The sequence below is a fragment of the Somniosus microcephalus genome, chromosome 29, assembly GCF_052327205.1.
Source record: "Somniosus microcephalus isolate GS21.2 chromosome 29, FLI_Smic_1.0, whole genome shotgun sequence".
NCBI classification, from domain to species: Eukaryota; Metazoa; Chordata; class Chondrichthyes; order Squaliformes; family Somniosidae; genus Somniosus; species Somniosus microcephalus.
In genome coordinates this window covers 29,230,479-29,258,453 of record NC_141015.1, presented here as the reverse complement: position 1 = coordinate 29,258,453, position 27,975 = coordinate 29,230,479, and the positions used below count along the sequence as shown (strand labels likewise).

Below are 27,975 nucleotides of genomic sequence, written 5' to 3'. Positions count from 1 at the left end.
AACAACTACTTGCATTTGTATAGAGTATTTGGCGTAATAAAATGTCCCAAGGTGCTTCATTTCTGAGAGAAAGGACCGAGAGATAGTGGAAGAATTGGCTGAAAGCATGCTTGAAAACATATTGAAGAGGCTTTTAAAGACAGGGAGAGATATGGCAAGACAAAGGTTTAGGGAGGGACTTCCAGAGAGTTGAACCCAGACAGTTGAGAGCCGGAAACAGGTTGGGCGTCTAGCAATAATCTATTATAGGAGTTTATGGCTGTGCATGTGACAACAAAGAAATCTTTTTACTCTGCCTTGCTTCTGTAACATGAGAAGTAGTTTGAAAGGTTCATATTTGGTTTTACAACAGTTAAATAGATTCAATTGGATCTGTTTACCTCTATTCTCTTTACTTGTCTAAACTCATTTTTAAGGTTGGAGCAAAATGCTTGGTGGTAATGATTTATGCTAATGTAAACTTTCTTTAGTAACAAATTAAATGGCAAATCTGAATGGACATCTATAGTTGAATTAAAAATGTGCAACATACGAGTGAAAGAACAGCTTCCATGATTCTTTAATCACTAAAATAAACAAAAGTGAAATTCAATCCAATTTATGCAGCCAGTATTAATTTCGTATCAGGAGAGATTTCTTCAAAAGGTCAATGATCAGCCATGATCTTATTGAATGGCGGAGCAGGCTCGAGGGGCCATATGGCCTACTCCTGCTCCTAATTCTTATGTTCTTATGTAAAAGGGATAAGCTTATAGCGCAATTGAAGAGCATTATGTTCTCGATTTAGTTCAGGCTAATTTCATATGAATTTGATTTCCCTTCTTGTTCACTGTGTGCAGTATTCTTCTGTGAGTTCCTCTCCATATTATCAGTTGGGGAATTTCCATAGTTAAGTTGGTCCAGTACAGGGCTTTAGGAGTTCTGCATTTTGCCTCATACAGGAGATTCCTTTCCCAATATCTCAGCCTGTCGAGGATCCTTTTTTTTCCTTGCAGACTAGCCTTCCCTTCCTTATTCCAGGAGAGGTATGGGCTATCACAGTTTAAGCATGGACCTTTGTCTCTCATCCTGTAGGGTACCAGCTGGGCTTAATGTATCTTGTCAAAGACCTTGGGTCATCATGGATTATTGGCTCTTGTAGCTCAGAGGTCTTTTGTGAATCTGGGACCCTCACGCTGAATGGTGGGTGACTTTTTTCTCCCAATGAATTTTTTGCAGTAAATGTTTGTACCATTACTGTGAAAATGATTTCCATTCCAACTTGTTTTAGCTGGAATTTATTTTCTCCACATAAATGCACTATTTTTGTTCTGCTTGTTGTGCTATTTGGATTGTTATTTCCATCTTATCTGCAGAAACAATCACAAATAGTAAGCAAAACTAAATCATAAGCTGTTTAATGCATGAACTATATCACCCTTTATTAAATTTTGAAGAAAAGGTCCAGATTGATAGAGTAGTCTTTATGAGCCCTCCAGACACAAAACTCCTTTGAACCAGCCCAAGTTCTGAATAACAGATCTATAATGTGACACGGAATATTTATTTCCAGCAGCTCTAGGATCTACACAAGGCACTATATAAAAATGTTGTTACAAATGAATTACCAATGCACAAACATGTTTCCTTAATTTGGGATTATGTATGGGTAACATCTGACACATAGTTGTCTGAAAAAAACTCAAACCATAGAAACACCAAGGTAGAAATTAGTCATCGTTGTGTGCAGATGGAAAATGGGGGCAAATATTAGCAATCTCGCAGGTCTATCCCCAGCGCACCAAAAACGGCTAAAAAACCTCCAGACGATTTTCAGGTGTCCGGAGCAGCCACCTAAGTCAGACATTGGGCCCCTTGTATATGCCAATATGTGGCCTAACACCTGTTTTAGGACCCCCTCAGGGAAAGTGGGCTACCTTAAGCGGAGAAGGCATCGGGCCTGCTCCGCTCAAGTGCTCCAGGTGTGAATGTGGCCTAGCAAACGGCCACCACCATGATGGAAAGTTTACATTATTTTTTGAACCCGAGGGCCACGGCTGGTGAGGCAAGTGGCTTGAAATCTATTTTCTGAAATGGGTAAGCTGCCTGCTTAGCGGACAGTTCGCCAGTCTTATTGAAATGAGGCCTAAGTCCAATCTCCGGCCAGCCTTGGGCTTTCCCAGTTGAGGCACGCGCTGCCTGCACAGCACTGATTCTGGGCCCAAGAACGGGCCTAGATTAAATTTCTACCCCACAGAGTTGCCAACTGCCCACTTGTGAAGTGGATATCAGTGCTTCCAGCCCCCGTTCACTCGTGGCTGAAAAGTCAGCTGTTTTTTTGGGGGGGCTCGTTGAAATCACCCCATAATCCTACTCTGTGGAGCTCTTCCGCGGAGGCCCCCGGGGGGGCAGGTATGTACAAAACTGATCAGCATCAGCAACACGCGTACTGCTCCTCAGTATCATTCATCCAGCACAGCTGCAGTGGCATAACTCTCGTCAGCAGTTTATGTCTAACAACCTCATAAGAGGCAAGGTTTGTACTTATAATGGGAATAACCCAATCATGTGTGAAAGCTGAGAGCTGTACTGCTGATCACAAATCACAAGGGTCTCGAAAATTCTACTTCTTTAGAGTTTTGTCCTTCAACCAAACAGCAGAGTGCAAGCAGACATTAACCCGAAACAGGAATGGTATTCATGATCCTGAAAACTGTAATGCTGCTGAATAAAAGTCTTTGGGGAAATAATGCCATTTTTGGGATATTACTTTTCCACTAAAGACACAACCTACCATTTTAAGTGATCAAGTTTTAAACTCAGCTCTAACTAATATATACCAAGAAACTATTGTTGGGGTATGAACAATCACATGGCATTCCTTTGCCTGCTGTTTTAGTGGAGACGTAATCTATTTATTTTAAATGGACTAATGCCTGTGTTAAAACAACAGACAGAGGAATGTCAGACGATTGTTGATACCCTGCTCGTCCCACTCGTGGGTGCATCCTGGGAGGCCAGTCAATTCCCTGTGTGGGAATTCCCTCCACTCAGCTCTACCTGTCTGTAGATCCAACCTTTCTGGGTCCCGCCAGAATCCTCACCTCTCTTGGGCCTCCTGCACCCAACTTGCACGGCACAACCACCAGGGGCGCCGAGGAGTTTTGGTCCCTGTGTTCTCAATGTGAGGTAAACTTGACACTTTTCCCAACATCTTCTCATGGTACTGCTGCCTTTCTAACACAGCACCAGGGCAGCTTGGTGCCAGTTCTCCACAGAGAGGGGCAACAATTCAATCCAGCACGATGCGAACAGCCACTGAGTGCAGCCCTCGACCACTCGCAAAAGGGAATTGGACAAATACCTGAAGGAAAAAAATCTGCAGGGCTACAGGGAAAGGGTGGGGGAGTGGGACTAACTGAAGTGCTCTTGCAGAGAGCCGGCATGGGCTAGACGGGCCAAACGACCTCCTTCTGCGCTGTAACCATTCTATATGATTCTATTCTAGGTCTATAGACATGAAGTAGCTCTCAGACCTACAGTGCAGGGAGAGGAGTGCAAGCCATTCCTGAGCCCCTATACTCATTGGGATTTAGAAGAATGAGAGGTGATATTATTGAAACATATAAGATACTGAGGGGCCTCGACAAGATAGATGCAGAGAGGATGTTTCCCCTTGTGGGGAAATCTAGAACTCGGGGGCACAGTTTAGAACTGAGATGAGGAGGAATTTCGTCTCTCAGAGGGTCGTAAATCTGTAGAATTCTCTGCCGCAGAGTGCTGTGGAGGCTGAGTCATTGAATACATTTAAGGTGGAGATAGACAGATTTTTGCAAGATAAGGGAGTGAAGGGTTATGGGGAGCGGGCAGGGAAGTGGTTTTGAGCCCAAGATCAGCCATGATCTTATTGAATGGCGGAGCAGGCTCGAGGGATCAAGTGGCCTATTCCTGCTCCTATTTCTTATGTTCTTATGTTCCTGCGCTCTCACAAGCACCAGTCAAGGTGGGTGGCGGCCAGGTCAAAAGCAAATGCAAACCAGCAACAATGCAGAAATGAGTGAACCATTGATAATTTACGTGGTCCTGATGTTCTTTGGGCCTGTGTGTGAGGAGTCTGGAAAACCTGATGTTTGCCCCGGAAATGGACAGTTGGCAATTATGCATACGTGAAGCCACTGAAATTCAGTTTTCACCGAAAAACAAACTGAATTGTAAACATGATCCCAAAACACTAATAAAAAATCCCACAGTGAAATGTAATAAAAAGGAATTGAACTTATTCATTCACATTGGAGCAGTGGCCTTGGTCAAAGGCCTTTATTCAGGGCTATTTGTCAGTTGTACAGTGCTTTTGTGTTGTCAGCTTTCGGAGGGCTGCGTCAGCTTTTTTTGAAGCTATTTATTCGATTTTCCAAGTTTTGTAGGTTACCATGTGTATAAACCTTCAAGATCATCACCCCATTCTTCGTGATCCTTAACCACTCAGCATTTCAGCATGGCCTCATATTTATAACAGATAGAAAGTTGTGTTTTCATGTGGAGAATGATTGCAAAAAGCGAGCTTCCGGCATTTGCAATTAGATCGACTGAAAAAAAAGGCAAAGGCTGAGCAGTGAGAGAGAGAAAATGGAAAACCTGGATTTTTGGGGGCATTTTCAAACATTGTATTCACCACAAACAAAAGGTCAGCGTAAGATGTAAACAACAATGCTGGGTGACTTGTAAGAGCTTAAAAGGTTTCCTTTGTGAATCACAAAAAATAAAGACCCAGTCAAGGTCGCCATTTTCATTTCCGTTTTCAAAACACACAAGTCATTAACAAGATGTACTTTTGCAGCTTTCCTGTTTACAGAATTTAAAGGGCCTATGCTGTTGAACTGTGACTATGAAGGAGATGACATTAATAGGTAGCTGTCTGCAACTGCATGACAAATTACCTTGGCAACAATGTTCTGACACGGTACTACTGGCAAACACAGAGTGAAGAATGAAGCCAGTACTCTTTATAAAGAGATCACAAAGTCATGCATAGTCTAAAAATGGCATATCGAGACATCTGGTAGTGCAGTGCAGTGGAGCACTGGCATGCTGTGCCAATGAATGTTAAGATGAAGGTTCTCTCACATAATTTCCCTGCACAGTGGCTACCTATTCTTGGCTAGGCAATCAGTAAGAGGCACCAAGTGTAAGCAAAGGAACCTGATCTGACAGCAAAAAGCAGAAGTTAGCGGGAAAATTAATTCACTGCTCGCAGTGTACTAGGAGTGGACTGGTTACAAGAGTATCAATTGTAGAGGCCCGTTCTCCCTCTCGGTCACAAGGTGATTGCAATGGTTGGCGGGGGGGAAATGCACAATATGGGAGAAATAGCTAAAAAAAAATGGTGATGGAAAGGAAAGATAGCATTTGAGGTTTTCCACATCATTTTATTCCCACCAAAAACAATTTCTTTTACTGGGGTATAATTAGGCAAGCACTGGCTGCTCTCCATAACCTCAATGAATGGCCATTTGTCATGTGTAAGTCCAGAAGATGATTGCTTATAGATGACTCAACCAGCGAACTCAATAAAGACCAAAGATCGCACCTGGCACCCTCCTGCTCTGCACGGCTCAGTATAATATTCGCAGCTTGGCAGCAGTGTATGATTTATTTAAAATCTACCAATGAAGAAGTTATGTCCTTTTTTGGTCTGTTAGGTGCCTGATGTGATGATTATGTCTCTGTATCCCTGGCAGGTACCAACAACCAAGAGATTCTGCTTGCTTGATATGGAGTTCACTCTCTCTCCCTGTATATATATATATATATATATATATATATATAACTCACTTACCTAAACTCAGAGCTTAATTTAACTGGCTACAACTACACAGCTTGCCTGAACTGATAATCTTCCAGATGTGTATCCAACTCATACCACCCTGTTAGGATGTTGACTTGCATGGTTATATGGAACTATGGGGAAGAATCCCTGCTCCTTGTGATGAGTCCACCAGTCCTGGTTCAGTTAGGCTGAAAAGTCAATCGCAAAGAGTGCTCTGGAGTACTGCAGATCAATCCAGCTCGGGTATCAGATCAGATCAATGTGCCATAGAGGATTGACTCAATTCCAACCTCCCAATCCCAGATGCATCAGCTTGCATCAAACTTTAGCCCAAGAAGACAATGGGCCAGAAATTAGGTTCGGGGGCTTGCCGCGCGTGCAAGCCCCCGATGTGCACTTACCCGGTGCGCTGACATTTCAATCCTGGCCCGCATTGCATTTCCTGTCACTAGCCCGCTTCAGGTCCTGCCGCGCAGCGTACTTAGTGAGATGAGCCGGCTGGGATCACGTGAGCACTGGGCAACCAATGGGAGGTTGCAAAAGTTCATTCATGAGTTAGATAGTAAGAACTGTCAAACTCATGAAAACTCCTGGCCCCAAAACACTACTTAAACTTGAAAGAAACTATAAATAACTGTAAAAAACTATTTTAAACAATAATTTTAAATTTTGAAAAAAATTATATTAAAAAATCGGGGCTAAAAATACACTTACCTTACTGTAAAGTCTTCCAAAAAAAAGAACCTGTGGAAAAATTTTCTAATTTAACTTAATTGACCACTTACCTGTTAAAAGTAAGTACTTACGGCTACTTTTTCCACGCGTAAAAACCGGAGTCTTTTCCCCACGGGCAATTCTAATAAAAAAAGGGAAGTTCAGCGCGCACGCGCTGCTTGATACGTCGTACGCGTTCCGCCTCTTAACCCCTTGGGTCAGAGGAGAGGCAATGCCGGTTTTCCCCGCATGCGCTGTGCATGCTGAAAACCGGCAATTCCTCCGGGCCCACGCGTGAGTACCCTGTCCGTACTCACGCGTTGGGACAGGAATTACTGGCTCATTGCTTACTTCTCCAGGGTCGTCACAAGTTGATCACTAGGCAACTGACAAGTGAAAATCTGAATCCTGGCTAAGTAGGTAGCAGGTACTCTTTCCAAGTGGCATGATACTCAGCACAACTTGTGAGTACATTGCTACCATTTGCCTGACCACAGCATGGACACACACTATGCCCCATTAATGGGCAATTCCATTAGTTGCAGGCATTGAGCTTCAGCAACAACTGTTTGCTTCTCTGTAACTCAATCAAGATAAACACTAAACCCTGGATGTATGAGTATCTGTTCACATACGACACCTTGCAGCAGCTGTCATCCCAAGCCTCCGAGTTTCCTCATTAGCTATACGATAGCCCAATACAGTTCCGCTAGGAAAAAGAATCCAGGGAGCTTCACCAGTAACAAAAAAATTACAGAAAACTACGCAAAATAAATAGCAATGTGCTAGCCATTATTATATTCTACAGATCAAACTCCAGTGCCACAGGCTTACTCGTCACCAAATGCTTAATTCACAACCTCATGTAAAGAGTCCTTGCAAAGGAATGCCAGCTGTGAGCTTGGTTCTGCTTACGAGTGCTGTATACAGATATAAGTACAAGTTTGCTTTTAGGCTGCAAACTAAACTGAAAATTCCCAAATAGTGCTGATCTCTATTTGGTTGAAGGAACAATACTTCTATCAATCTTCATTAAGATAACATTTTTTAGACTATGCGGAGTATGTGCTAGCGATCCCTTATCAGTGCTAGCTTCTCTCTTGTCTACATTTTGCTGTCAGAATTGATCGATGTTCACTGGACTGAGGAGTGCTGGTGCTCCTCTATTCTACTGCTCAAAAATCAAGTGACAGCAGTTCACTGCTCACTGATGATGTCATCATGTCTGCTAACCTGATTTTCTCACTTACTCAACCAGTGATACCAGTTCATTAATTGTCTGCACATGCACAAACCATGGGTTGCTCCACAGATTGTTATTACATGCCCTGTACCCCACAGCGAGTGCCTGGGTTTGGGGAAGCTACAGGCTGGTACATTTTTTTTTGAAGATTTTCTTTCATCTGAAAACCACCTAACGTGGGAGGAAGTGTGACATTGTGGGTTGCCCGGAGGTTGCATGTGCAAGCAATACAGGAAATGCCCATTCTGTGTCCATACGTGAGCTCATTTCATTTGTATGGTTGGACCTTTATTTGTGTGCCTACTGACATGAATCTTGTCATTCATGTGGAAATGACTTATGAAATGATACTGGGCAGCCTGCTGGTGGCGCTGTCCAGGGAGAGTATAAATACTCAGGCATGGGCCCAGCTTGCTCAGAACATTCTTTTACAGGAACTAGTGAAGGACACAACTAGATCTCCATGTTGTAAAACAGTTGATTAAAGCCTTGTTTAACACTTAGACCAAGTGCCTAGTAGTTTTCTTACGTCACCTACTACACTTGGAGAATATAGGTTTCTTACCCCCTCTCCTCCAATTTTTCCACTTTCACCTGTACTGAAAGTAGTGACTCACGGTAGGGGCATCATAGGATGAGACTTAATCTGCTAACTTCAGACACACACACACATACACAAAGACAGAGACACTTCCTGCAGTGGGCCAGCCCTTTCTGATCAGGTGCAGAAATCCAACCAATTGTTTCCCTCCCTATCCCAGGGCCATTAGGACAGTCCCAGCTCCACCCTGACCTTATGAGACCTTATGAAGTGTGCAGGGCGGGTTTCAGGCAGGAATCCTGCTCCTGCCTCGTTGTCCACTTGGGGGGGGGGGGGAAGAAATCTGATCCAGTTGCGGCAGTTAAAAGGTTAGAAGTGCAGCAGCTGGATAAGAAAAGGAGAGAGCAAATGGGGAGACTGCGCGCAAGAAGCCTAGAGCTAGATCTAGACCTTAAGACAGAATTGCAATGGCAGAAGGGGGAGCAACATCAAGGGGGTTTGACATGGCCAAAGCATCAAGATTTTCCGAAGCTGTGGTGAAGGTCATGTTGGCTGGCATAAGGCCAAGAAGATAAAGATTCCTTGGCACCCGGGGAATGAAGCCCCAGAGGAAAGAGGTTCAGGAATTTTGGAAGGAGGTGGCGCTGGTGGTCACTGTCAACTCAACCACCTCTTGAAAGCGTATTCAGTGCCATAAATATTGTAATGATCTCAGCAGGTTGGTTAAGGTAAGTGAAGGCATGAATGTGCATGCCGATGCAGAAGCATGATTCACTTCCATACCATCCAGAACCACATACTGTAAAAGAACAGATGAATGAGACGGTTATTAAGCACAAGACACCCTCACCATTCCCCTTTTGGCAATGCCTCCTCTCCCAGCATTCCACTGTCCCATATCAATAGCATCTTCACAAGGGGAATATCTGTAGAAACCTGGGTGGAATGAAACTGTGAATGCGTCAGTGGCCTGTCTAAATCTTTGTGTTCTTTGCAAAGGAGATGCATGTGCACAAAGCAAGTGGTGCCACAAGTGGAGGAACGGCAAGCATCAAGCCCAAATAGACATGAGGGGGATGCTCGACAACTCATCAGCAGGGAGGCAGCGGGAGATGGAGAGGTAGGAGGAGAGCTGTCAGGTTCAACTTGGTAATGGGATGTATCTCTTACAGTACTCTAAGTGTTTGCTGTCTTCAGACATTCGGATGACTTGAAAGGCCTCCTATTATTGCTCAGTCACATCTTCTCATTTGCAACTCCGAGTGCTTCCTCCTAAAATTCATGTCTCTGTATCCCTGACAGGTGCTGAACACTTACAGAAAGAAATATCTGATGAGCTGCTGGCACCTCCAGAGAGCATCTTTCTGTACCTGATTCACTCATTCCACGAGGACACCTTACATCTTGAAGCACCAGCCCAGATACACCCACTCAGGAGGAGGTGAATAGTGAGACAGACTACATCATAGGATGAATCACAAAGCATCAGTGAATAAGAGGAGCTGGGAGGGAATAATGTGGAAGCAGTCATCTCTCCTCAAAGGGGGCAATAATAAATCCCCTCAGCTGAGGAACCCATGCACCAAAATGACAGGGGCACAGTGCGTAAAAAATCTATGATTCAGAAGCATTGATTACATACAGGCGCTGCATGATCAAAAGAGAGTCTCATCTCGTGTTGCAGACAGGGGATAAAGTTGAAGGGGTCCAAAAACCACATCGGCAACACCATGCAGGATGTGTGGCATGAGGTGAACAACACCTTGGTGAGTGTGGCAGTCCAGGAGATGAAGGTAGCATCAAGACATCAGGTCTTAAGGTCCTAAGGGCAACTGTTGCTTCTAGAGTGGCAGCAATGACTGCTTCTACAGATGTGCTGAAGAACAATAGCTGAGGGTTTGCAGGACTAAGCTAGAACTATTTGGCCTGCTCTTGCATGTTTGTGGGCTGCAAGGAGTGGTTGCAGATATCGCAATTTCTCATGGTAGTGACTGCATCAGTACAGCCTCCTCCAATGCCAGCACAGGAGGGAGCTTCTGAGCTGGGCATGGCAGGCACTGAACGCATAAGCGGCATGGCACTAGAGGCAGACCCTGCAAAGACATCAGCATTACTGAGACGAATGCTACCTCAGTCCTCAAGGGCTCCATCCGTACAGTTCCAGCTGCAATCTTCACAATCCCCTGACGCTGAAGTAGCACCACACTGCAGTAACAGGGTAGGGTTATTGTGAAAAGAGTTTTAGGCACAAAAGGTAGACACAATAATAAATCCACTCAGCTGAGGAGCCTATGCACCAAAGACATAATGAAGGGACAAATTGAAAGTAAAGGTATACATATTTGGTGGTTTGGTGTGCTTTGTGTATGAGTGTTTTTCCAATGCAGGCCTCCCGTTATATATTTTACATGATGATTCACATTTGCAATTATCTTCTCCTTGAGAGGATATGAGAGGTGTCACAGATTTAAAGATCGGTTATCTGAGAGGCAAGGGATCATAAAGAGCCTTTTGTGGTACGCAGATGAGGGACACCCTGGAAGAAGTTACTGATGATCTCCTGCCTGATGGCACGTGTTGCTGATGGTGGATGTGTCCAGGTCGACCTCCTCTCTCTCCTGGGCATCTTTGCCTTGATCAGGGGACTGTTTTTTTCGAACCCCCTTCTTCACCTTGTGTGTTTGGAAGGCAAATCCCATTACAAAGGAAGGATGTAGCAAGCCACTACAATTCTTGAATTCTTTGCTGGACTGTATTGCAGGGCTCCCCCTGACCCGTCCACACCATGCAAGCACGACGTGAGAATTTCAATGGTCTGCTCAACTATTTTTCAGATAGCATCCAAGGCTTCGTTGTACCTGCTTTCAGCTGTCTTCAGCCTCTGTCCTTGGATGACAAAAGGGAGTCATTAGACAAAGCTGCCATGTGTACTTCTAGTCTCCTATCAGCCATTTTGTCACATTGCTCTGGCTGATCAGTGCAGGTATCCTGGATTGCCTGAGGATAAAAGAATCATGGCTACTTGTTGGATAGCACACGTTGACAACAACAACAACTTGTATTTATACAGCGCCTTTAACGTAGTAAAACGTCCCAAGGCGTTTCACAGGAGTATTTTAAAACAAAAAATTTGACACTGAGCCACATAAGGATAAATTAGGTCAGTGACCAAAAGCTTGGTCAAAGAGGTAGGTTTTAAGGAGCATCTTAAAGGAGGAAAGAGGTGTAGCAAGGCAGAGAGGATTAGGCAGGGAATTCCAGCGCTTAAGGCCTAGGCAACAGAAGGCACGGCCACCAAAGGTTGAGCGGTTATAATCAGGGATGCTCAAGAGGGCAGAATTAGAGGAGCGCAGATATCTCGGGGGGGGGGGGGGGGGCGCGGGGGGGGTCTGTGGGGCTGAAGGAGATTACAGAGATAGGAAGGGGCGTGGCCATGAAGGGATTTGAAAACAAGGATGAGAATTTTGAAATCGAGGCACTGCTTAACCAGGAGCCAATGTAGGTCAGCGAGCACAGGGGTGATGGGTGAACGGGACTTGGTGCATGCAGAATGAGTTGGGTTGCATCACATGACTGTACATTGAGTGAATGAAATCATGTTCATGAAATTGATGCTACTTTCAGAAGGGGCTTTAATTATCACATCAATGACTTGTATTTGGGGGGGTCCAGCCACTCCGAAGATCTCTGTCGCTACTGATTAAACATAACTTTCTTCAAATTTGCTGCAAGATTCAATACCTTGAAATACTCAAATATTTGTAGTGGAAGTGACTTCTAGCCAATGCAATGCTACAAATTGTAAGCCAATGGGATCTTTTACTTTCCCGACCTTTTTCCAACTGTGGGACATTGTATTGGCGCAGCACCACCACCTTTATAGCAAAGGTAATTTGCAAGGATAATAATTTGACAGAAACTCAGGAGAAATCCCCGGGACGACTAGGTCATGCCGTCAACCACCTTCATGTGCATGCTGTGTGACACACTTAAGGCAGTCGACTAAGAGTTACAGCGGGGTCATAGGAAGGAAATCATGGCTGCCATTTGGGATGGAGTTTTGACAGAAAGGCTTTCAGTTCCATTTCCATTACCAAACCACTCTGTCCTGTCTGAAAATGGGCTGTTTTTGCAAGGAAAATTCAGGCCCAGGAATTAGCCCACCATGCAGCGCATTTGCCCACTCAGGTATTGGACAGGAACAGGAAAGAGATCTTTTTGCGAACAAATGCGAGCGAGGTCTGTCTGCACCTGAATTTGTTATATTTTGCTGGCACAAATGGAGGCCAGAATTGGGGTCCAGGTCTTCAACGGATGTTCTGTGTCACAATCACTTTGCAGCTTGCAACAGTTGGACAGTAAATGGATCCTCAGATTTCTTTCATCTTTGTTTGCAAAGAGGGTGGTTTTGATTAGGTAAAGAAAGATGAACGTAAGCACATCAGCTATGATTAGAAGCTCCATTCCCCCCTCTCTCTCTCTCTCTACACCCCCAGCTGTTTTTGAGGAGTCTGGGGCAAGATTCATTTGCTGTCACTGATCTACGAACTGGGTCAGAGGTTAACAGAAGGTCAGGCTATGACTGAAGCTGACATTTTGATCCCCTGTTGTCTGCTAGGAATCCAACAGGTGGCATGACATCACCACACTTTAAAGAATATAGATGAGCGCTAACTTCATTTGCATGCAAAAGAGTGTAAAATACTTTTATACACACTTGAATCACCCAAAGCAATTCAAACCCCTTTGGCTTATTTCGAGATCAAACGAAGGATCCACTTTCACAAATACAGAGTTGGTATTTTGCTTTAGAGAAGTGCTCACATCTCAAAATGGATTTTAAATTAAAGAAACGTGCATAGGACAGGTTTAGCCGCATTACATGTGAATTCCATCCTTCTGTGCGAAGTCATCAGATGTTTATCTTGAACCTTCAATGTTTTTTCTTGTTAACTCTTCTCATATCCTCTCACCATTTGGCTTTAATATCCTAAATGCTTTTTTAAGCTAACTCCTGTCTGCCCTGACTAATTTCCTCTCTAGCTGAGAGATCAGAGGCTTTCCTCACTGCTGTTCCTTTGCACCGGTGAAGCCCCTCGTAATCCTGCTGCTTGTCTACAATTAATCTTTCCAGTTGCCACATTATTAACACTACCACCCACAGACAGAGAATGCCTGAGCTCCACTGGACATTAGCTCCTGCGGGAGAGGCAGAAATGTCAATCAAGCTCTGGTCAGAAAGCTCCCTGCTGTCAACATCAGAGATTTCATACCCTTCCGACTGCTGATCAAACATTTCTTTCCTGGAAGATTAATTCACAATCCCACCCATTTCCTCCCATATCCTCTCTCCTTTTAAGTTTATTCAATGACCCATCCTGTATCGAAGGAAGAGGCTCTGGAACCCTTTAAAAATTGAGCAAACCAAAGTAGAAATCCCGTGTGCTGTAAAATTTATTTTCCCTTTAAAGCTGATCAGATTAGGCATGACCAACAAGGGTTCTCTTTGATCGTATGCTATAGAAGTTCACACAGAAAAATAATCACAAGACAAGGTTGATTTGGTTGACAGGACTACAGTAAACCTCCTTACAAGCTAATCGATTTTACTTTGATATCTTTTTGTTATTCTTTTCTCAATTGGCACTAAGGCACTTTGCAAGCCACAAAAAGCAAACCTCCTGAGACCTAAGTATCTATGCTGTCATTCATCATTCCATTTGAAAACATTATGCACTAATGTGGATAACATCCTGTGCTCCTTGAGTAAGCACTTCTCTATCCAACCTTGAGCCAAAAAGCATCACACGCTTACACACAAAGCATAAAGACAGACCCTTTTCATTAATTCAGGTGGACATCATGCCACACCCTATAGTGAGCAGAAGAGGGTGCTGTGTGCAGTGATTTGCATTTAAGACAAGTCAGGTCACAAAGTCTAATGAAGGGAAGCCATGAGGTACCACAATGGCCCCACCACCCCCCGCACCAAATGTATCATATCTGCCAGGTGTTAGTAGTTCCCTTGTTACTTCATAAATAATTAAAGATTGTATTACAAAATAGAACACATATAACAATAACATAAGAACATAAGAAATAGGAGCAGGAGTAGGCCAATCGGCCCCTCGAGCCTGCTCCGCCATTCAATAAGATCATGGCTGATCTGATCCTAACCACCAATCCACTATCACAGAACCATCTCCTGAATCTAACAGAATTAGACACACGAAATAGGAGCAGGATCAGGATCAGGCTACACGGCCCCTGGGCCCGCTCCACTACCCACAGGGCCATGACCGATCCGAACCTAGACTCATGTCCAAATTCCTGCCCGCTCCCCGTAACCCTTAATTCCCTTTACTTCTAGGAAACTGTCTATTTCTGTTTTAAATTTATGTAATGATGTAGCTTCTACAGCTTTTTGGGGCAGCATATTCCATGGACCTACCACCCTCTGAGTGAAGTAGTTCCTCCTCATCTCAGTTTTGAAAGAGCAGCCCCTTATTTTAAGACTATGCCCCCTAGTTCTAGTTTCACCCATCATCGGGAACATCTTCCCCGCATCCACCCGATCCAACCCCTTCACAATCTTATATGTTTCAATAAGATCGCCTCTCATTCTTCTGAACTCCAATGAGTAGAGTCCCAATCTACTCAACCTCTCCTCATATGTCCATCCCCTCATCCCCGGGATTAACCGAGTGAACCTTCTTTGTACTGACTCGAGAGCAAGTATGTCCTTTCTTAAGTATGGACACCAAAACTGTACGCAGTATTCCAGGTGCGGTCTCACCAATACCTTGTACATCTTTCCTGTAATGTGGCAAGCATTCCGTGTGCCTTCTTAACCACCTTATCTACTTGGCCTGCTATCTTCAGGGATCTGTGGACATGCACTCCAAGGTCCCTTTGTTCCTCTACACTACTCAGTGTCCTACCATTTAATGTGTATTCCCTTTTTTTGTTAGCCCTCCCCAAATGCATTTCCTCACACTTCTCCGGATTGAATTCCACTTGCCACTGTTCTGCCCACCTGACCAATTTATTGATATCTTCCTGCAGTCTACAGCTTCCTTCTTCAGTATCAACCACACAGCCGATTTTAGTATCATCTGCAAACTTCTTAATCATACCTCCTATATTCAAGTCTAGATCGTTGATATATACCACAAAAAGCAAGGGACCGAGTACTGAGCCCTGCGGAACCCCACTGGAAACAGCCTTCCAGTCTGGTTAGGAGTTGCATTTTTTCAGGTAGTGTGTTCGTTAATCATTGCCAAGTCATTTCAGTCAGCAGTTTTAGCATTTCCAGTACCAAGTAATAATGTCTCTCACTTACAATTGCATCAGAAATTCCCTTCTGTCTTTAAAATGTTAGATGTGTACTGTTGATGAAGATGAGAAACAACGGGACCAAGTGAACTTGCTGCATACGTCCTGCTTTAGAAAGTTGAATGAGCTAATGTTTGTACCCTGTGAGGAAGTTGGGGATCTCGTTCAACATCTTTTCTTTCAACCACTGTACTCTTGGCAGTGATAGAGCTCCCATGGTGTTGGTGGGTCGGGAATTCCAGGATATTGACCCAGCGATGATGAAGGAACAGTAGTATATGCCCAAATCAGGATGATGTGGGACTTGGAGGAGAACTTGGAGGCGATGGTGTTCCCATGACATTGATGTTCCTGTCCATCTCGGTGGTAGAAGTTGCGGGGTTGGGAGTTTCTGTCGAAGTAAGTTTGCAGAGTTACTGCAGTGCACCCTGTACATAGTACATATATGCACCCTGTACATCGTACATACTGCAGCCACAATGCACCCATGGCGGAGGAGGTGTTTATTGAGTTCTGTGGCAGGGGTGCCGATCAAGTGGCCTGTTTTGTTCTAGTTGCTGTTGACCTTCTAGAGTCTTTTTGCAATTACACCCTTCCAGGCCAGTGCTGAGCATTTCACCACACTCCTCAATTGAACCTTGGAGATGGCAAGAGTCAGGAGGTTAGCCACTTGTAAGAGTGCCTATGGATCTAAACATAAGACCAAGCCAAACAAAAAGCTGGCATGTTACATTAATTTGATCATTTGAAAAATAGGCTTTTTGCATACAAACGGCTGCCTGTTTAATATTGGCGACCAGAATTATATCTCAGTTATTCAGTTTACAACTCAGACAGCAGTGTTCAGTTCCTCTTCTGAACGTACATTTTCATGGGCTGGCAAATAAAGGTATGTGTTGCACAGAGGTCATCTTTATTAGATTTTATTAGGCTTAGGTTTCAATGAAAAATACTAAGAACAGTCAGGGCTAGCTTTAAGAGTTTAAACTGGGTACAGTTTCCAGTAAAATAGATCACATTTCATCTTTTACTGGCAAAACTCACAAATATTGCATTTCTTCAAACTTTGTGCTTCATATTCTACAAATTCTGTTGCTAGTCAGCTTTGCATTCAAAGGAAAAGAAAAGCATATTGGTTTTAATTTAGAAGATTTTTGTACCCAAGATTATTGTTTTGCTCTGCAGGTTTACATTTCCCTTCAGCACAGTGCTGCGCTTGTACCTATGTTTCAGCGCTGCGGTGGCTCAAAGTACAGATGGTTCCAGAGTCATTTCTTTATTTATATTTTTAATAGCTTAAAATATGCAAAGTTGTTACATAGTCACTATTAAAATAATTCCAGTTCACTTTTAACTGTCAAAACCCAAATCTTTTATCACTTTAAAAGTGTTCTGGTCTTTTTTACTCATAGTTTCTTATTTAGTTAATAATGTGTCATTTACGACTGAAATGTGACTCCTGTTTCATTGGTGACAAGAATGCTTTTGTGTGTGATCAGTGCCTGGTTTTTAAAGTAACTTGATGTGTCCTAACTTGCCATCCATGATGTCCTTGTATAAAGGCACTATTGGGCTGAATTACTTAGGTCAGCTTTTGTCCATTGAAATTGCTTCAAAGTGTGCTTTCCCTGTAAAGTCGGTCGTGAAACTGGTGAAGCATACCATTAGTTAACCAGCTTGTTGATTAATTCTTGCCCAGTATGCTGCATGAGGAATGGTCTGATGCAATTTCTGGGCATGAACTTACAAGTCCCTGATCTCATCTGAGCTGTTGGAAAGAGGCTTGGATTTTATTTTGCACATTTGAATGTTTTTAAGTTTAGTATACTAGCAATATTGATCATCAATATGGAATGTGTTTGTGAAACCACATGTCAGACAACTTTGTAAACAATGGAGAGATGGCAGCAAGGAGCTGTTGGGACAAGAGTGAGAGTAAGGAGAGCAATACAGGGGACAAGAGTGAGAGTAAGGAGAGCAATACAGAGGACAAGAGTGAGAGTAAGGAGAGCAATACAGGGGACAAGAGTGAGAGTAAGGAGAGCAATACAGGGGACAAGAGTGAGAGTAAGGAGAGCAATACAGAGAACAAGAGTGAGAGTAAGGAGAGCAATACAGAGGACAAGAGTGAGAGTAAGGAGAGCAATACAGAGGACAAGAGTGAGAGTAAGGAGAGCAATACAGAGGACAAGAGTGAGAGTAAGGAGAGCAATACAGGGGACAAGAGTGAGAGTAAGGAGAGCAATACAGGGGACAAGAGATGGAGTAAGGAGAGCAATACAGAGGACAAGAGTGAGAGTAAGGAGAGCAATACAGAGGACAAGAGTGAGAGTAAGGAGAGCAATACAGAGGACAAGAGTGAGAGTAAGGAGAGCAATACAGAGGACAAGAGTGAGAGTAAGGAGAGCAATACAGGGGACAAGAGTGAGAGTAAGGAGAGCAATACAGAGGACAAGGGTGAGAGTAAGGAGAGCAATACAGAGGACAAGGGTGAGAGTAAGGAGAGCAATACAGGGGACAAGGGTGAGAGTAAGGAGAGCAATACAGAGGACAAGAGTGAGAGTAAGGAGAGCAATACAGGGGACAAGAGTGAGAGTAAGGAGAGCAATACAGAGGACAAGAGTGAGAGTAAGGAGAGCAATACAGGGGACAAGAGTGAGAGTAAGGAGAGCAATACAGAGGACAAGAGTGAGAGTAAGGAGAGCAATACAGGGGACAAGAGTGAGAGTAAGGAGAGCAATACAGGGGACAAGAGTGAGAGTAAGGAGAGCAATACAGGGGACAAGAGTGAGAGTAAGGAGAGCAATACAGGGGACAAGAGTGAGAGTAAGGAGAGCAATACAGGGGACAAGAGTGAGCGTAAGGAGAGCAGTACAGAGAACAAGAGTGAGAGTAAGGAGAGCAATACAGAGGACAAGAGTGAGAGTAAGGAGAGCAATACAGAGGACAAGAGTGAGAGTAAGGAGAGCAATACAGAGGACAAGAGTGAGAGTAAGGAGAGCAATACAGAGGACAAGAGTGAGAGTAAGGAGAGCAATACAGGGGACAAGAGTGAGAGTAAGGAGAGCAATACAGGGGACAAGAGTGAGAGTAAGGAGAGCAATACAGAGGACAAGAGTGAGAGTAAGGAGAGCAATACAGGGGACAAGAGTGAGAGTAAGGAGAGCAATACAGAGGACAAGAGTGAGAGTAAGGAGAGCAGTACAGAGAACAAGAGTGAGAGTAAGGAGAGCAATACAGAGGACAAGAGTGAGAGTAAGGAGAGCAATACAGAGGACAAGAGTGAGAGTAAGGAGAGCAATACAGAGGACAAGAGTGAGAGTAAGGAGAGCAATACAGGGGACAAGAGTGAGAGTAAGGAGAGCAATACAGGGGACAAGAGTGAGAGTAAGGAGAGCAATACAGGGGACAAGAGTGAGAGTAAGGAGAGCAATACAGAGAACAAGAGTGAGAGTAAGGAGAGCAATACAGAGGACAAGAGTGAGAGTAAGGAGAGCAATACAGAGGACAAGAGTGAGAGTAAGGAGAGCAATACAGAGGACAAGAGTGAGAGTAAGGAGAGCAATACAGGGGACAAGAGTGAGAGTAAGGAGAGCAATACAGGGGACAAGAGATGGAGTAAGGAGAGCAATACAGAGGACAAGAGTGAGAGTAAGGAGAGCAATACAGAGGACAAGAGTGAGAGTAAGGAGAGCAATACAGAGGACAAGAGTGAGAGTAAGGAGAGCAATACAGAGGACAAGAGTGAGAGTAAGGAGAGCAATACAGGGGACAAGAGTGAGAGTAAGGAGAGCAATACAGAGGACAAGGGTGAGAGTAAGGAGAGCAATACAGAGGACAAGGGTGAGAGTAAGGAGAGCAATACAGGGGACAAGGGTGAGAGTAAGGAGAGCAATACAGAGGACAAGACTGAGAGTAAGGAGAGCAATACAGGGGACAAGAGTGAGAGTAAGGAGAGCAATACAGAGGACAAGAGTGAGAGTAAGGAGAGCAATACAGGGGACAAGAGTGAGAGTAAGGAGAGCAATACAGAGGACAAGAGTGAGAGTAAGGAGAGCAATACAGGGGACAAGAGTGAGAGTAAGGAGAGCAATACAGGGGACAAGAGTGAGAGTAAGGAGAGCAATACAGGGGACAAGAGTGAGAGTAAGGAGAGCAATACAGGGGACAAGAGTGAGAGTAAGGAGAGCAATACAGGGGACAAGAGTGAGCGTAAGGAGAGCAGTACAGAGAACAAGAGTGAGAGTAAGGAGAGCAATACAGAGGACAAGAGTGAGAGTAAGGAGAGCAATACAGAGGACAAGAGTGAGAGTAAGGAGAGCAATACAGAGGACAAGAGTGAGAGTAAGGAGAGCAATACAGAGGACAAGAGTGAGAGTAAGGAGAGCAATACAGGGGACAAGAGTGAGAGTAAGGAGAGCAATACAGGGGACAAGAGTGAGAGTAAGGAGAGCAATACAGGGGACAAGAGTGAGAGTAAGGAGAGCAATACAGGGGACAAGAGTGAGAGTAAGGAGAGCAATACAGGGGACAAGAGTGAGAGTAAGGAGAGCAATACAGGGGACAAGAGTGAGAGTAAGGAGAGCAATACAGAGGACAAGAGTGAGAGTAAGGAGAGCAATACAGGGGAGAAGAGTGAGAGTAAGGAGAGCAATACAGGGGACAAGAGTGAGAGTAAGGAGAGCAATACAGAGGACAAGAGTGAGAGTAAGGAGAGCAATACAGAGAACAAGAGTGAGAGTAAGGAGAGCAATACAGAGGACAAGAGTGAGAGTAAGGAGAGCAATACAGAGGACAAGAGTGAGAGTAAGGAGAGCAATACAGAGGACAAGAGTGAGAGTAAGGAGAGCAATACAGGGGACAAGAGTGAGAGTAAGGAGAGCAATACAGGGGACAAGAGATGGAGTAAGGAGAGCAATACAGAGGACAAGAGTGAGAGTAAGGAGAGCAATACAGAGGACAAGAGTGAGAGTAAGGAGAGCAATACAGGGGACAAGAGTGAGAGTAAGGAGAGCAATACAGGGGACAAGAGTGAGAGTAAGGAGAGCAATACAGGGGACAAGAGTGAGAGTAAGGAGAGCAATACAGGGGACAAGAGTGAGAGTAAGGAGAGCAATACAGGGGACAAGAGTGAGAGTAAGGAGAGCAATACAGGGGACAAGAGTGAGCGTAAGGAGAGCAATACAGGGGACAAGAGTGAGAGTAAGGAGAACAATACAGAGGACAAGAGTGAGAGTAAGGAGAGCAATACAGAGGACAAGAGTGAGAGTAAGGAGAGCAGTACAGAGAACAAGAGTGAGAGTAAGGAGAGCAATACAGGGGACAAGAGTGAGAGTAAGGAGAGCAATACAGAGGACAAGGGTGAGAGTAAGGAGAGCAATACAGAGGACAAGGGTGAGAGTAAGGAGAGCAATACAGGGGACAAGGGTGAGAGTAAGGAGAGCAATACAGAGGACAAGAGTGAGAGTAAGGAGAGCAATACAGGGGACAAGAGTGAGAGTAAGGAGAGCAATACAGAGGACAAGAGTGAGAGTAAGGAGAGCAATACAGGGGACAAGAGTGAGAGTAAGGAGAGCAATACAGAGGTCAAGAGTGAGAGTAAGGAGAGCAATACAGGGGACAAGAGCGAGAGTAAGGAGAGCAATACAGGGGACAAGAGTGAGAGTAAGGAGAGCAATACAGAGGACAAGAGTGAGAGTAAGGAGAGCAGTACAGAGAACAAGAGTGAGAGTAAGGAGAGCAATACAGAGGACAAGAGTGAGAGTAAGGAGAGCAATACAGAGGACAAGAGTGAGAGTAAGGAGAGCAATACAGAGGACAAGAGTGAGAGTAAGGAGAGCAATACAGGGGACAAGAGTGAGAGTAAGGAGAGCAATACAGGGGACAAGAGTGAGAGTAAGGAGAGCAATACAGGGGACAAGAGTGAGAGTAAGGAGAGCAATACAGGGGACAAGAGTGAGAGTAAGGAGAGCAATACAGGGGACAAGAGTGAGAGTAAGGAGAGCAATACAGGGGACAAGAGTGAGAGTAAGGAGAGCAATACAGAGGACGAGAGTAAGGAGAGCAATACAGAGGACAAGAGTGAGAGTAAGGAGAGCAATACAGGGGACAAGAGTGAGAGTAAGGAGAGCAATACAGGGGACAAGAGTGAGAGTAAGGAGAGCAATACAGGGGACAAGAGTGAGAGCAAGGAGAGCAATACAGGGGACAAGAGTGAGAGCAAGCAGAGCAAGACAGAGGACAAGAGTGAGAGTAAGGAGAGCAATACAGGGGACAAGAGTGAGAGCAAGGAGAGCAATACAGAGGGCAAGAGTGAGAGTAAGGAGAGCAATACAGGGGAGAAGAGTGAGAGTAAGGAGAGCAATACAGGGGACAAGAGTGAGAGTAAGGAGAGCAATACAGAGGACAAGAGTGAGAGTAAGGAGAGCAATACAGAGAACAAGAGTGAGAGTAAGGAGAGCAATACAGAGGACAAGAGTGAGAGTAAGGAGAGCAATACAGAGGACAAGAGTGAGAGTAAGGAGAGCAATACAGAGGACAAGAGTGAGAGTAAGGAGAGCAATACAGGGGACAAGAGTGAGAGTAAGGAGAGCAATACAGGGGACAAGAGATGGAGTAAGGAGAGCAATACAGAGGACAAGAGTGAGAGTAAGGAGAGCAATACAGAGGACAAGAGTGAGAGTAAGGAGAGCAATACAGGGGACAAGAGTGAGAGTAAGGAGAGCAATACAGGGGACAAGAGTGAGAGTAAGGAGAGCAATACAGGGGACAAGAGTGAGAGTAAGGAGAGCAATACAGGGGACAAGAGTGAGAGTAAGGAGAGCAATACAGGGGACAAGAGTGAGAGTAAGGAGAGCAATACAGGGGACAAGAGTGAGCGTAAGGAGAGCAATACAGGGGACAAGAGTGAGAGTAAGGAGAACAATACAGAGGACAAGAGTGAGAGTAAGGAGAGCAATACAGAGGACAAGAGTGAGAGTAAGGAGAGCAGTACAGAGAACAAGAGTGAGAGTAAGGAGAGCAATACAGGGGACAAGAGTGAGAGTAAGGAGAGCAATACAGAGGACAAGGGTGAGAGTAAGGAGAGCAATACAGAGGACAAGGGTGAGAGTAAGGAGAGCAATACAGGGGACAAGGGTGAGAGTAAGGAGAGCAATACAGAGGACAAGAGTGAGAGTAAGGAGAGCAATACAGGGGACAAGAGTGAGAGTAAGGAGAGCAATACAGAGGACAAGAGTGAGAGTAAGGAGAGCAGTACAGAGAACAAGAGTGAGAGTAAGGAGAGCAATACAGAGGACAAGAGTGAGAGTAAGGAGAGCAATACAGAGGACAAGAGTGAGAGTAAGGAGAGCAATACAGAGGACAAGAGTGAGAGTAAGGAGAGCAATACAGGGGACAAGAGTGAGAGTAAGGAGAGCAATACAGGGGACAAGAGTGAGAGTAAGGAGAGCAATACAGGGGACAAGAGTGAGAGTAAGGAGAGCAATACAGGGGACAAGAGTGAGAGTAAGGAGAGCAATACAGGGGACAAGAGTGAGAGTAAGGAGAGCAATACAGGGGACAAGAGTGAGAGTAATGAGAGCAATACAGAGGACGAGAGTAAGGAGAGCAATACAGAGGACAAGAGTGAGAGTAAGGAGAGCAATACAGGGGACAAGAGTGAGAGTAAGGAGAGCAATACAGGGGACAAGAGTGAGAGTAAGGAGAGCAATACAGGGGACAAGAGTGAGAGCAAGGAGAGCAATACAGGGGACAAGAGTGAGAGCAAGCAGAGCAAGACAGAGGACAAGAGTGAGAGTAAGGAGAGCAATACAGGGGACAAGAGTGAGAGCAAGGAGAGCAATACAGAGGGCAAGAGTGAGAGTAAGGAGAGCAATACAGGGGACAAGAGTGAGAGTAAAGAGAACAATACAGGGGACAAGAGTGAGAGGAAGGAAAGCAATACAGAGGACAAGAGTGAGAGTAAGGAGAGCAATACAGGGGACAAGAGTGAGAGTAAAGAGAACAATACAGGGGGCAAGAGTGAGAGTAAGTAGAGCAATACAGAGGACAAGAGTGAGAGTAAGGAGAGCAATACAGAGGACAAGAGTGAGAGTAAGGAGAGCAATACAGAGGACAAGAGTGAGAGTAAGGAGAGCAGTACAGAGAACAAGAGTGAGAGTAAGGAGAGCAATACAGAGGACAAGAGTGAGAGTAAGGAGAGCAATACAGAGGACAAGGGTGAGAGTAAGGAGAGCAATACAGAGGACAAGAGTGAGAGTAAGGAGAGCAATACAGAGGACAAGGGTGAGAGTAAGGAGAGCAATACAGGGGACAAGAGTGAGAGTAAGGAGAGCAATACAGGGGACAAGAGTGAGAGTAAGGAGAGCAATACAGAGGACAAGAGTGAGAGTAAGGAGAGCAATACAGAGGACAAGAGTGAGAGTAAGGAGAGCAATACAGGGGACAAGAGTGAGAGTAAGGAGAGCAATACAGAGGACAAGAGTGAGAGTAAGGAGAGCAATACAGGGGGCAAGGGTGAGAGTAAGGAGAGCAATACAGAGGGCAAGAGTGAGAGTAAGGAGAGCAATACAGGGGGCAAGAGTGAGAGTAAGGGGAGCAATACAGAGGACAAGAGTGAGATTAAGGAGAGCAAAACAGAGGACAAGAGTGAGAGTAAGGAGAGCAATACAGGGGACAAGAGTGAGAGTAAGGAGAGCAATACAGAGGACAAGAGTGAGAGTAAGGAAAGCAATACAGGGGACAAGAGTGAGAGTAAGGAGAGCAGTACAGAGGACAAGAGTGAGAGTAAGGAGAGCAATACAGAGGACAAGAGTGAGAGTAAGGAGAGCAATACAGGGGACAAGAGTGAGAGTAAGGAGAGCAATACAGAGGACAAGAGTGAGAGTAAGGAGAGCAATACAGGGGCAAGAGTGAGAGTAAGGAGAGCAATACAGGGGACAAGAGTGAGAGTAAGGAGAGCAATACAGAGGACAAGAGTGAGAGTAAGGAGAGCAATACAGGGGACAAGGGTGAGAGTAAGGAGAGCAATACAGAGGGCAAGAGTGAGAGTAAGGAGAGCAATACAGGGGACAAGAGTGAGAGTAAGGAGAGCAATACAGAGGACAAGAGTGAGAGTAAGGAGAGCACTACAGAGGACAAGAGTGAGAGTAAGGAGAGCAATACAGGGGGCAAGAGTGAGAGTAAGGAGAGCAATACAGAGGACAAGAGTGAGAGTAAGGAGAGCAATACAGGGGTCAAGAGTGAGAGTAAGGAGAGCAATACAGGGGACAAGAGTGAGCGTAAGGAGAGCAATACAGGGGACAAGAGTGAGAGTAAGGAGAGCAATACAGAGGACAAGAGTGAGAGTAAGGAGAGCAATACAGGGGACAAGAGTGAGAGTAAGGAGAGCAATACAGAGGACAAGAGTGAGAGTAAGGAGAGCAATACAGAGGACAAGAGTGAGAGTAAGGAGAGCAATACAGAGGACAAGAGTGAGAGTAAGGAGAGCAATACAGGGGACAAGAGTGAGAGTAAGGAGAGCAATACAGAGGACTTGACTGAGAGACATTTCACATGTAGTGGAAAAAACAAGCTGGAAGAAAGTGGCAGTTCTGGTGTGGAAAAATGCAAGTTGAGAGATTCAAAAAAGTGTAAAAGGAAGCTAAATGCAAATAAGGAAAGCAACAGCAACTGGAGGCAAAATGGCCTACAGATCCAAAAAAAGATTAAGCGGTGGCAGGTAGGTAAAACGAAGAGTAGGACAGCACAACACTTTGGGGAGCGTGGCACAGCAGGGAGAGAGAAAGAGGGACAACACAAAGTCAGTTGGTAACCTTGTTGTCAAGTGTTCACCGTGATGATTTGGGGAGAAGGAGGAGAAGAGAAAGTTACTGTTGTTCCACATTGGCACGTGAGGCAGTTGCTTCATTTCTAGGAACATGTGTTGTATGAGCAGTTTTATGCTGAAGTTATCAATGTGGTCAAAGTAAATAATCAAAGGTACATGTACAAAAAAAGATTTTTTTGTAAATAAATAATACAAATATGAAGAAAACTGTTTTCTGCAAATGCTCAATATTGCTTATAAATATTCAATGATAACAGGCTCGATGGGCCGAAATGGCCTCTATCTGCACTGTGGGGTTTCTGTGATTCTGTGATATATACATACATTTTGAGCTCTTGGGCAACCCCGATTTTTAAAGCTTCACCATTGGTTGGCCGTGCCTTCAACTGTCTAGGCCCTAAGCTCTGGAATTCCCTCCCTAAACCTCTCCGCTTCTCTATCTCTCTTTCCTCCTTTAAGTCACTCCTTAAAACCCACCCCTTTGACCAAGCTTTTGATCACCTGTCCTAAGATCTCTTTATGTGGCTCGGTGTCAAATTTTGTCTGATAACGCTCCTGTCAAGCACCATGGGAAATTCTTACTATGTGAAAGGTGCTACATAAATGCAAGTTGGACGGGCTTCACTTGGCCAGTGCTGGGACTAGAGTCCTGGCGGATCATATAACTAGGGCTGTAGAGAGGGCTTTAAACTAACTAGTGGGGGGGAGGTTCCTGGAGAGCAAATAATAAAAATGACAACAGAGAAGGTCATAGACTTAGGTAGCAGTGGGGAAATTAAAAACCAGAGCGTGTCAGGAAGGGGCAGAAGGTATGGAGTAAAAGGTAAAATAATAAAAAGGGCAAAAGCAGGAACTAAGTGTCACAAAACATATTTGAAAGTTCTCTATCTGAATGCACGTAGCATTCGTAACAAAATAGACGAGTTAATGGCACAAATAACTACATATGGGTATGATCTTGTGGCCATTACAGAAACATGGCTGCAGGGTGACAATGCCTGGGAATTAAACATACCAGGTTATTTAACGATCAGGAAGGACAGGCAGGAAGGAAGGGGAGGTGGGGTGGCTATGTTAATAAAGGAAGGAATCACTGTAATACAGAGAAATGATATTGGGTCAAAAGATCAGGATAATGAAACAGTTTGGGTGGAGGTAAGGAATAATAAGGGGAAAAAAACACTAGTGGGCGTAGTCTATAGGCCTCCAAACAGTGGCAATTCTGTTGGACGGGGTATCAATCAGGAAATAGTTGAGGCTTGTAATAAGGGAACATCTATAATTATGGGGGATTTTAACTATCATATTAATTGGACAAATCAAATTGGGCGGGGCTGCCTTGAGGATGAGTTCATTGAGTGTATTAGGGATGGGTTTCTTGAGCAGTATGTAACTGAACCGACCAGGGGGCAAGCAACCTTAGATCTGGTCCTGTGTAACGAGACGGGATTAATTAAAAATGTCCTAGTAAAGGATCCTCTTGGAATGAGTGACCATAACATGGTTGAATTCCATATTCAATTAGAGGGTGAGAAGGTTGGATCTCAAACAAGTGTGCTAAGCTTGAATAAAGGAGACGATGAAGGTATGAGAGCGGAATTGAGTAGAGTGGATTGGGAAAATAGATTAAAGGGTAAGACGATACATGATCAGTGGTGTACATTTAAGGAGTTATTTTACAACTTCCAAAAAATATATATTCCACTGAGAAGAAAAGGGTGTAAAAGAAAAGACAGCCATCCGTGGCTAAGTAAAGAAATTAAGGATAGTATTCGACTAAAAACAAGGGCATATAAGGTAGCCAAATCGAGTGGGAGGATAGAGGATTGAGAAAACTTTAAAAGACAGCAAAAAATAACAAAAAGATTGATTAAGAAAGGGAAGATAGATTATGAAAGTAAATTAGCAAAATATATAAAAACAGATAGTAAGAGTTTTTATAGTTATATAAAAAGAAAAAGGGTGGCTAAAGTAAATGTTGGTCCCTTAGAGGATGAGACCGGGAAATTAATGGTGGGAAATATGGAGATGGCAAAAACACTGAATGAATATTTTACATCAGTCTTTACAGTAGAAGACACTAAGAATGTCCCAACACTGGACAAACAGGGGGCTAAAGGGGGGGAGGAGCTAAACACGATCAAAATCACTAAGGAAGTGGTACTCGGTAAAATAATGGGACTCAAGGCGGATAAATCACCTGGACCTGATGGCTTACATCCTAGGGTCTTGAGGGAAGTGGCGGTAGGGATTGTGGATGCATTGGTAATAATTTTCCAAAACTCCCTGGACTCGGCAAAGGTCCCGGCAGACTGGAAAACTGCTAATGTAACACCCTTATTTAAAAAGGGCAGTAGACAGAAGGCTGGAAACTAACATCTGTGGTAGGTAAAATTTTGGAGTCCATTATTAAGGAGACAGTAACAGGACATTTGGATAATCATAATTTAATAGGACAAAGTCAGCATGGTTTTATGAAGGGGAAGTCATGTTTGACAAATTTGCTG

At 44.3% G+C, this 27,975-nt stretch overlaps 1 protein-coding gene across 4 annotated transcripts in view; it reads right to left on the bottom strand.

The window, feature by feature from the left end:
- The window catches only part of lrmda (leucine rich melanocyte differentiation associated), a 932,585-nt gene that overhangs the window by 106,888 nt on the left and 797,722 nt on the right, over window positions 1-27,975 (bottom strand). The window contains exon 6 of one of the 4 annotated variants that reach the window (XM_085970488.1): window positions 542-1,349. The exons of the other annotated variants lie outside the window; for them this stretch is intronic. Within the exon in view, the coding sequence (XP_085826614.1) occupies window positions 1,335-1,349 (15 nt within the window). The 3' untranslated portion in view covers window positions 542-1,334. Of the gene's footprint in view, window positions 1-541; window positions 1,350-27,975 lie in introns of those variants that run through there. 4 annotated transcript variants of the gene reach the window in all.